Source organism: Aplidium turbinatum, chromosome 6 (assembly GCF_918807975.1).
Source record: "Aplidium turbinatum chromosome 6, kaAplTurb1.1, whole genome shotgun sequence".
In the NCBI taxonomy this organism is placed as follows: Eukaryota; Metazoa; Chordata; class Ascidiacea; order Aplousobranchia; family Polyclinidae; genus Aplidium; species Aplidium turbinatum.
In genome coordinates, this window is record NC_137477.1 from 22345352 (window position 1) to 22357095 (window position 11744).

Genomic DNA, 11744 nt, shown 5'->3' on the forward strand with positions numbered 1-11744 from the left:
TTTGATTGACGATGCAAAGAAATACCGGTACTTGAGTCTCGCTCACTGTGTGTTTGAAAGCTTTACGAACATCATTCCAAATGTTAAAGAACTTTTTCTCATTCAAGTGATTTCTTAAAGTGGAAATAGTTCCAAGTGCAGTTTGCTGGCTATTGCTATTTCCATTTCCTTTCCCTGGAGGTATGTTGCCAGAGGATTTGTAAATGAAAATATAAATTTCAAAATTTCTAGTCCCAGAAGGAACTGGACATCACAAACAGCTACAAATAGACCCCTGCCATCAACACAGGTTTTTGTGTCCTTTTCATTGCTACACTGCTTCAATGCAAGTAAAGTTCTTAAAATTTGACAATGCACCGATTTCACAGCCTCCCATCGGCAAGTCCAACGTGTTACAAAGAACGACTTTAGTTTAATGTACTTTCCAAATTTTTCTTCATCATCAAAACTTCTTAAAATTGTTTCCCTTTTTGGTGAGTGAAAATAATGATGTAATGACTGTACTACCCCAAGTGCATTTCTCAGAATAGTGTTTACTTCTAGAGTATCTTGAAGAGCTAAGTTTAAAAGATGTGCATAACTGCATAACACTGCACGTAAATTGCCTGTGGCACATTCTAGCTGCTACTCCTTTACTAACTTTTATGAAGGACTGTACTAAACAAGGTAAAAGCTGCATACTTCAGCAAGCAGGAATTTATACGTTCACTTTTTTAACTTTTTTTTAGCAAGGTATCTTCCGAAAATTTTCTTTTTGAAGACTGAGGAGGGTAGATAGGTATGAAATCTTGCCCAAATTCTCGACAGATTGGGATCCCCTGTACTCCCGGCTCGTACACCTATGGTTGGTACGTTGTAGCGGTTTATCCACTGGAAGTGATTAAAAAAATCAAATTCAGAGTGATAAAACATCGCTAGATTGCCTATACGAACCGACGTCAATTAAAAAAAAATATTGTAGTGAGCCTCAACAGCAGCCATTGAGACTATGCTGTGAGTTCTTTTATAATTAAAATACAGTGACTCTGGATTTGATGGCGGTAATTCCGCTGTTTGTTTTTTTTAACTGGCCTCTAAAACATGCAACATTTGTAAAAGTCCTCTATTCAAAATTTTCTTTGTAAAAGTGCATCTTCACTAAAAATAATGCCATAAAACTTTTTTTTTTGGAAGTACCAACACAACACAAATCATCTTTTACAGCAGCTGAAAAAAGCATTGTTGCATCAGAAAGGCATGGGTATTTGTTGGGCTTTCCTTCAAGTGCAGTAACTGCAGGGTGAACAGTTTCTTCTCTCTTTTTCGCGATGCTGCCAAGTGTTTTCTTATAGTGTGAAGAGGCCCCAATTTTGATGCCATCAATTGCTTTTTTTATATTTTCTTCGGACCATTTACCCCTTTAGGTTTTTCGTAGGCTACATAGTTCCGAAAGATCTCTAAAATGAAAATGATATTTCAAGGCAGGTAGCCTACTGTGCTGCAAACAGTGCAAAATTTTATTTTCCGAAATGCCCACCCGGTGTAAAAAACATTGTATTTCGCTCTTATTGTATGTCGTTTTACGCATCCCAGTTGTGGAACAAGTTTAGATTTTCTAGTATAAAACGTTTACGTGTTGCTTACAATGATTCTTTCAGAATATTGCACAATTTGCCTCGTTATGTCAGTGCCCGTGAATATCAAGTACGGTAATGAATAATATAACAATGTTTGATGCTTTATTGAGGAAAAACATGTTTTCGTTTATCAACCGTTGCATTCACTCCTCAAATCGCTTTATATCAGACCTGATGTCATCTGATTGTTTTTATCGTTTTGAATACTTTTAAATTTTCCAACGCTTATTGTATGTAAATTTGTAACAGGAGATATTTAGTGAGCTGACGGCATCCAAAGTGGCTCTCTGTGACCTTTGTGCATTTGCAGTTTGTGTATTATTTCATTGTTTTGTTTTGACAGCTTTGTCTGACGCAAATAAATAAAATATCCTTCAATTAGAAGCACTAGCAGTAATTTCGCATGAGTTAAGCAATAGTAGGCCTAAGTAGGCCTATCAACTAAACAATACATATTGAAAGCAAGTATTATTCCAATTCATATGGGCCTACACAATAGAATGACTACTGTAAGTTATGTTGGGTTTTCACAGGGATGTTTAGAATACTGTAGTCTATTGATTGGTTGCCCGGCAGATGTCCTATCCTGGCCTAAGCACATCGATCCCGTTGTGCCCCAATGACTAACATTTCGACACTTTTTGTTTGTTTTATGCAACTCACACCTAAAAATCATTTTCCTCGCTCTATATCTTTAAACCACATCTTCCATAAGTCGACTTAAAATTAACCTGCGCTCGTTTGATTTTCGGTGTGTGCTCTTGAGCAACGCGTTTCGGAAATGCTTTCCAATTCTCCATTCAGCGGCACCTGGTGGAACAAATAATTTTTACCTCGCAACAAAACTTCAACAGGCTAAAGGTTTGATGTACCAAGTACCAACAGTGAATTAAGTCCACCGATTTAGAAGGCTTAGACTATTTCCGGACTTAAAAAGATGCACCAATGAACTTCGCGAAAACTGAACCTCGACTAACTGAAGGACCCGCTTACGGCAATTGAATAGATTCGTTGTTGGCGAAATGTCGTCATCTAATCTCAAACAAAATGATAAAAATAGGCTAATCACGGGGATTAAAGACCATGCCTTAATGTGAACTTGAAAGCGCACAGTGAAAAAGGTTGGGCTACTTTCTTGCATTTCAAGGAGGCAATCATCATCCTCTGGGACTGCCATTTTATAGATTATCCTGCCGTGTTGTCAGTGTTGGGCGCGATAACTCATTTTTCAGTTAAGTGATAACGAAAAATGCCTAAAGCGATAACGATAAATAAAAAAAAAAGTTAAGCGATAACGATAAAATTATCGCCGATAATGTCCGATAACGATAAAATAAAATTTCTTGATTAGCGCTGCCCCATCCCATGCAGCACGAACTGTTTTCATCAACATGACGAAAAATCGAACTTAATATACTGTAAGGGACAAAACTTTTTGTAAGTTATGCATGAATAGAATCGCAACAGCGGCAGTGGGTGTCGAATCTTCAACCTCTTGATCCAGAATCAAACCACTGAGGTAACCGCCGTGCTTATAATTATACCTTTAGATAGCCTACCAGTTGGATGCTTTTATCAATTGAGTTACGCTGCCGCTTACGTGCAGTAGGCAAAATAATTAAATCAAATGAAAATACCATAAAAAATTCCAAACTTTGTATTTTGCTTTCTGCTTAAAGGGCTGTTTACAGCAAAGTCAGCAATAATTGAAAAAATTCCAAAAAACGCAAAGTGCTTGAAAATTTATCAGTAATCTTAAGGGTTATTGGTAGTAAAAATGTGCATACTGTGAAATCCATCAAGCTTGTCAAATTAGTCGTGTTTGTTTTAGAACAATAACATAATTATCGTAATTTACTGATAATTTCAGATATTTTTTTTTGTTTTCTTTGCAAACACTATAATTAAAGCAATGGCAAAACGCTGAGTTGTTGAGATAAGAATTACAATGTAGGCACTGTATTAGTGGGAATAAAAATATTTGATTGAGGTGGGCTATGTCGCATAGGTAAATGAGAAAGGTTATACTGTATTTAGATTGAATCTGTTTAGTTTCATTAACTAGGTGGCTAGTAAAAATATTACTTTTCATGGGCTTTCCACTTGTGTGTTGATCCGAAATAAAATTTATCGGCGATAATCAAATATTACCTTTGGCGATAATGATAAACGATAACTGAAAAAACAATTGAGCGATAACGATAGGCGATAAACGATCGGCGATGAGCGATAAATTATCGCCGATAATGCCCATCACTGCGTGTTGGTATAGCTTAATCATTTATAACTGCTCCAAAAATTATCTATTTTGTAACAAGTAGGCTACATTTTCATAACATAATAATACTTTTTATTTATAGGCTACCAATCAGGAAAATCTAGAAACCCTTCATTGCTTCATACCAAAGAGGATCATTACAATAGACATATTCTGTTCCATAGGCCTACGCTACGGTTTTTAGGAAAGTTTCTTAATTTAAAATTTTTGAAAGGATATGGCTACCTAGAGAAGTTGCCTGATTTGTTACATTCTGCAAACTTTGCCAACTTTTAGTAACTGTCTGAATGAGATCTTTTAAAAATTATTAACGTTGGTTAGACGTTTTTTAACTTCCGTTTTCTTATTTTGTATTGTACTGCTTTCCCAAGGCAACAAAACGCTTTTATGTCATACGAGTCAGCAAAAACTACAAAAATCTTATAAAATTTTTTAATCAGACAGTAGCGGTACTCAAAATGTGACAAATAAGGCGGCACCTCTAGGTAACCAAGGATAGGAAAATGCGCTTTACAACTTAGATTAACTTGTAGGTGCAGTTTTTGAATGCATTTCATTTTTGTTCGAAGTCACAAGAAAACAAAAGCTAAGATCAGAGACTTTGACTAAAATCTCGAGCTGCGATCAAAGTAACAAAACAAAATTGTTCTTTGAAACTTCGGTTTAATTCTGTAAACTTCACAATCGCTTTTAACTCAGGCCTCAGTAGGCAGTGATGGGCATTATCGCCGATAAATTTTTATCGCTTATCGTTATCGCTCAATTATTTTTTCAGTTATCGTTATCGCCAAAGGCAATATTTGATTATCGCCGATATAATTAATCGCCGATAAATTTTATTTTGAATCAACACACAAGTGGAAAGATCATGAAAAGTAATATTTTTACTAGCCACCTAGTTACTAGGGTGTTACATTTTTTCAAACCAACTACAATATAGTGTTTGTTTGGTGGGAAATGCACTCAAACAAACTATGTCAAAATATTTTTCACTTAAAATAATATTTTGAGGTTCCACACTTGCATTAATGATTCACCCGATATTGGCGATTTTATCATATGAACAACACAGTAACAGTATGACTAATGTTATTGAATCTGTCCTGGTAAGAAACATAGACATGGGCTAATACATACAAGGACGTCGGCAGAACTTTTTTAGGGGGGGGGGGGGGCGTTTTTGTAACTTTTTTTTGTAATTTTGACATTTTTTAGGGGGGCGCCACTTGAGTAAGCTACATAAGTAGAATTTTCGTTACTTTACACTTCTGGTCATGGCTAAGTGGAAAATTTGGGGCATTTCTTATTGAAATAATGCGTTTCACAATCATATTGATTATTCAAATTCCAGGGGGCCAAGGCCCCCCCTTGTCCCCCTCCTGCCAACGCCCTTGAATACATGCACTGTATTACTAAATAATATCAAACTCTCATAGTCTACAACTCACTAGTGTATCTGCATATTTTAAATACAGTATACAAAATATTACAAAAAAATCAAGTGTCTTACAGATATTCGAGACTGGTGGTCATGGTCATGCAAGTAACATATCCTCTGATCGCTGTATCAATCTTTTTCAGTTTTTTGTCACTCATGTCATCATTGCTATCCTTGATTTTCTTTTCCTCCAAGCATTTCTTAACATTTCCAATCAGTCTTTCAACCTGTTCCTCAGTGCCAACTTATGCCGATAAACTGTAACATGGGATCGTTTTGCTTCTAGATGTTCAAATATTTCAGCAGCTGAGTTCAATAGTGATGATGATAAACGGTTTGAAGCCAGTTTTTTATCCGCCATAATACAGTTATCTGTGTTACTGCCAATTTTCTTAAGTTAAGCCCTCTGCGTTCATTTGTGACTCGTTTGTTAATATTTGGATTTTTTCTCTTTTGCCGACCACTGTACTAAAAAAGCCACCTGTTTTTGTTTCTCTTTTATATTGTTTGGCCTCTTTCGCATATGCGTTTGGCACCTGTGGTCTGTTTTCGTTAAATCAGTAACTTATTAGTCGACGATACAACGTCAGTTTTCATTGAATTATACAACCATTATGACCTATTCGTTTTTCAATAATTGTCAATCCTTGAGAAAGGGAATTCGTAAATTGTACTGTAAATCGATTTGTTTCATTCTACAAAATTGCTTTTCTCTGGACGGTCGCAAATTAAGAAATCTCAAAGTTACCTGTGTTTAAAAGATTGTCTAAAAAGCACATTAAAAGAACACGTGAAAACCAATTCAAATTCATGTGTCGTGTTGTTGGAAGCAATCTAGACAGAAGAAACTGACCAGGCAGTTCAATAGAGCAAAGGTCAACGACAAACAAAATACGTCACTGTAACGTAGCAATCAAATAGACAAAGCGGACGTTACATTCAGTTTTTAGACATTTCAATCAAGAAAGTCGTCGTTGTTGACAGTGAGCGAAGTTGAATGCCAAGAAAATGGCAACAAATTCTGTAAAGGCGACAGACGTGGCAGATAAATCAAATGCCGAAGAATCAACAAATCCAGAACCCCAAACATCAAAGGTGACAACAAGATCACAATCAAAAATGCTCTACCAAGCAGAAAATGGCAGTCTGCACCCAAGCGACAGCACCAGCAAAGTTTCCAGCAAAAGCCGCTCCTCTACAATGAGCGCTAAAATTAAGAAGGCGGTAATATTAGCTCGATTGGAATCACAAAAAAGGATCTGCGAGTTGGAACAAGAGCAAGCGAAAGCAAGGGCAGAATTTGAAACAATGGTCCTAAAACAAAGTCAGCTACGTGAAGAACAAGAAAGAAAATTCCTGCAACAAGTCCAGGAAGCTAAACTAAAGGCAGAGCTCCAAGAGACAATTGCCCAACTTTCGGAAGAATCGGAAGAAGATGCTGGTGAGCGCTATAAAATGTCTAAAGACAATGTTGATATAAACGGACAATTTCAATCGAATTTAGCAACTAATGTAAACAATAATTCTGTGTATCCTATGTTATCCCAATTAACGTTGAGTGGCGTAGAAGCCAGGTCTAACATTCACGAATCTATTGTCGTTTCAAACAAAATTAATCCTTCACAAACAGTAACAAATAAATCGTTTGTGAGACATGAGCCGAGTACGTCGTATGCCCAGACCCCTGTACTAAATCAAATAAACAATAATCAATCAGTAAACTCGAAACAAATTCCAAATATTACTATCAACCCGTCCCCACTGTTGTCTGTAGAACCCCCAATCTTTGATGGAAATTCTGCTGAATACTGTGGTTTTATAGACGCATTTGATACGTTAATTGATTGTAATTTCACAGAGCCTAAACGTAAACTTTTTTATCTGTTGCAATACACCAAAGGCTCTGCGCACACTTTGGTAAAAGGGTGTCAATACATGCTTCCCCACGAAGGTTACACAAAAGCAAGAGCTTTGCTACAACAAACCTTCGGTCAAAAATTTCAAATAGCTCGCGCATGTGTTGATTCCGTCATAAACGGCCCATCTCTTCAAAATTCTAACAAGGATTCTCTAATCAAGTTCTCTTCGGAACTAACTTCCTGCATATGTACTTTGTCTGGCATGAATTACTTACAGAAAATGGACAACATGGATACCATAACAAAAATAATAAGACGCTTGCCAAGTGGCTGGTATTCTAGCTGGTTACGCGAAGTTGACGTAATTTTGCATGAAAGAAATCAAGAAATAAGCCTTTCAGATCTCTCACGGTACGTCTCGCGCAAAACGAGAGAAACGACCAATTTGGCATGCGATATTCTAAAATCTACTAAAAAACAATTCGATGATTCCAACTCCAAACGTAGGAGCAGCGTAACCTTTGCAACGCAAATAAAATCGTCGAACCATGAAAGGACATGCCATCTGTGCAGAGATAAACATTTTCTCAATCAATGCAAACAATTTCGAATGATGAATATTGACCAAAGGCTTAAATTTGTAATCGACAACAAACTCTGCAAGTGCTGTTTAAATGCTGGTCACTGGGCATATCAATGTAAAAGGAAGGACCCTTGCATAAAACTAGGATGCACTGAACGCCACACTACTCTCTTGCATCCCCCAGATGCAACACAAATCACCACAAATATCACACCCAAAGACACAACAACTCAAAAAATTAATCAACCTACACAAGCAATACGCAATGGGCTTGTCAACACACGAACAAATTCTTGCAGTCTGCTTCCCATAATCCCAGTAAAGGTTCGCCTGCAAGGAAGTAATCAAACCATCACTACACAAGCGTTTTTGGACAGTGGAAGTACAACATCTTTCATAACAAATGATTTGATAGAAAAGTTGCAAATTGCCGACTGTCAAGAAACTAATATTTGTACCATCACGCTAAACAACACTGGCAAACGTAACAAGGCAAAAGTGGTCACAAATGTCGAAATGTCAGATTTTGACGAAAACAAATACATTTCTCTAAGCTCCCTCTACTCCACCTTTCAAATTCCTGTTTCAAATACAGATATTCCTACCCTAGAAGACACTAAACACTTTCCAGAATTTGCAAACATCTCGATTCCCGATGTTGACGCAGAGGTAGGACTTCTTATCGGCAATGACAATCCGTACGTTCTCCAACCGCAAGAAGTAATACAAGCAAAAGGTGGCTATTATGCCATCAAAACGGCTGTTGGCTGGCTAGTGAATTGTCCTAACAGCAAACAGGATCAAAGTAAAACTAAAAATTTCTTTACCAAAACTTCTACCCATCCAATGTGCGACATGTGCTTTGACGCTGTTGACTCAATTGTTAACTGTAAACCCGAATTATCTGTTCAACAAGCTCAATTCATGAAATCTGTTAACTCTAGTATCAAACTATTGGGAAAAACTCGACTTGCACCAATGAAGGCAATGACGATTCCTCGATTGGAGTTATCAGCTGCTACAATCTCAATTAGCTCTGAAAAAATACTACAAAGAGAGTTAAAGGTACCTTATCTTAATAAAGAGTCAATTTTTTGGACCGACAGCACAACTGTCTTGCGCTATCTCAACAACTCAAACAAAGCGTTTCATACCTTCGTCTCAAATCGAGTTCAACAGATTAAAGATGCTTCAACAATTTCCCAATGGAGATACGTTCCCACTAAATGTAATCCTGCTGATCATGCTTCAAGGGGTCTCTCAATTCCAAACTTTCTTCAATGCAATCAATGGAAAAACGGCCCTGAATTTCTATGGAAACCACAATCTCAATGGCCTAAGCAACCAAAATTTCTCGAAGTCGTGGACAATGACCCAGAAATTAAACAACCAAAGCAAACGTGTTTTGCAACCCAAAGCGAATCCCACTTTCTGGAAGATCTTTTGGGTAAGTATTCTTCTTGGTACAAGCTGAAAAGAATCGTTGCTTGGCTTTTCCGTTGTAAGCATAAATTTCTGACTTTAAGACTGACTAACCTTGCAAATAAACAAAATGCCCCAGCACACAATCTTTGCTTGTCTCCAGATGAGCTCACAAAGGCACAAGACTTTATTTTTACCTTTGTTCAGTCAAAACACTTTGCCAACGAAATCAGCCAACTGAAAGCACAAAAGCCATTAAACAACTGCAGTAGCTTAATAAAATTCGACCCTTTCTTAGAAAACAATTTACTAAGAATTGGTGGCCGCATCAAAGCTGCACCTCTCAAACACGATGCAAAACATCAAATTATCCTTCCAAATCGCTCCCAAATAGTTCCTCTCATCATTCAAGAAACGCACGACACATTTGGTCACAGTGGCAGGGAACACGTCCTGTCTGCCCTGCGCGAAAATCTATGGATTATAAAAGCCAATTCAGCAGTCCGCAAGGTTTTATCCAAATGTGTTGATTGCCGCAAAAGAAGCGGAAAACTCAGCACACAAAAAATGGCTGATCTTCCTAAAAACAGATTGACACCAGACAAACCTCCATTCACCTATGTTGGTGTAGACTATTTTGGCCCATTTATTATTAAAAAGGGTAGAACAGAACATAAAAGATACGGTGTCATTTTTACTTGCCTTGTAATAAGAGCCGTACACATTGAAATCGCAAACTCTCTTGACACTTCATCTTTTATACTCGCTCTACGACGATTCATCGCAAGAAGAGGGCAAGTAGAAGAAATTAGATCTGACAATGGTTCAAACTTTGTTGGCGGTGAACGAGAAATGAGAGAAGCCATCAAATCATGGAACAACAGTCAAATCGAAGATGCTTTAACACAGAAAAGCATCAAGTGGATCTTTAACTCTCCAAGTGCATCCCATCATGGAGGTGTGTGGGAAAGACAAATCAGATCCATTAGGAAAATCTTATCAGCTATCTGTAAAGGCCAAACTTTAACAGATGAAACGCTGACTACCTTCATGTGTGAAGTAGAAAACATTATTAACAGTCGTCCACTTACAAAATCGTCAGACGATCCTAATGACATGGAGGCTCTCACACCGAACCATTTGCTTCTTCTAAAACAGCAAATAAACCTTCCTCCAGGCTCATTCACAAACAAAAAAGAGCTTTACTCTCGAAAACGCTGGAGACAAGTCCAATACATGGCCGACGTCTTTTGGACACGGTGGGTAAAAGAGTACTTACCTTTGCTCCAGCAAAAACAAAGGTGGACCAAAAAATCTCCTAATCTGACTGTGGGGGACATAGTTTTAATCGCAGATAACACACCCCGAAACAATTGGCTCATGGGTCGCGTAATTCAAACGTTTCCCGACAAAAATGGCATTGTCCGTAGCGTTAGCGTTCAAACTAAACAGTCCTTGATTGTCAGACCAATTCAAAAGTTATGCTTGATCGTTCCTGCAAAACCAATGTAAATTTGTGCTGATTTTGTTTTCTCATGTTGTTTATACCTGTGTATTTGAACAAATGTACGAGGCCTTAAAGGGGAGGGAATGTTACTGCCAATTTTCTTAAGTTAAGCCCTCTGCGTTCATTTGTGACTCGTTTGTTAATATTTGGATTTTTTCTCTTTTGCCGACCACTGTACTAAAAAAGCCACCTGTTTTTGTTTCTCTTTTATATTGTTTGGCCTCTTTCGCATATGCGTTTGGCACCTGTGGTCTGTTTTCGTTAAATCAGTAACTTATTAGTCGACGATACAACGTCAGTTTTCATTGAATTATACAACCATTATGACCTATTCGTTTTTCAATAATTGTCAATCCTTGAGAAAGGGAATTCGTAAATTGTACTGTAAATCGATTTGTTTCATTCTACAAAATTGCTTTTCTCTGGACGGTCGCAAATTAAGAAATCTCAAAGTTACCTGTGTTTAAAAGATTGTCTAAAAAGCACATTAAAAGAACACGTGAAAACCAATTCAAATTCATGTGTCGTGTTGTTGGAAGCAATCTAGACAGAAGAAACTGACCAGGCAGTTCAATAGAGCAAAGGTCAACGACAAACAAAATACGTCACTGTAACGTAGCAATCAAATAGACAAAGCGGACGTTACAATCTGTGCTAACAACACTTAACCTTTCTGTACGCTTAAATGGCCCAGCCTCATCTTCTTCAACTTGGATTTCTGCACTTTCCATTTCATAATTATCATCACTATTTGACTCGGTTTCATCAATTGCTGAACTGCTTGCCTGTATTGATTGTTCATAAAGAATTATACGTACATGGTTCTGGTCTATTGTTTCTACAGCTGTATTTGCTAATGCTTTTCATATTAGCTTCAGTTTCCTGAATATCTAAACCACCAATCACTTGTATTCTCCTATTTCTCTGATCAATGAAAAACCCTGCTTCTAGCACTGGAATGCGCCTTTCAAAGTCACATTTGCATACTGTTTTCTTGTGCCATTGCTGCTCAACTGTTATTTTGCACTTACAGGAACTCAC

At 37.4% G+C, this 11744-nt stretch overlaps 1 protein-coding gene across 1 annotated transcript; it reads left to right on the top strand.

Annotated features, from left to right (window-relative positions):
* The first annotated feature begins 6340 nt into the window (after positions 1 to 6340).
* LOC145772509 (uncharacterized) lies at positions 6341 to 10708 on the top strand. The gene has a single exon (XM_082584380.1). It carries the CDS (start codon positions 6341 to 6343, stop codon positions 10706 to 10708), a length of 4368 nt encoding a protein of 1455 aa, XP_082440506.1.
* Positions 10709 to 11744: the final 1036 nt, after the last annotated feature.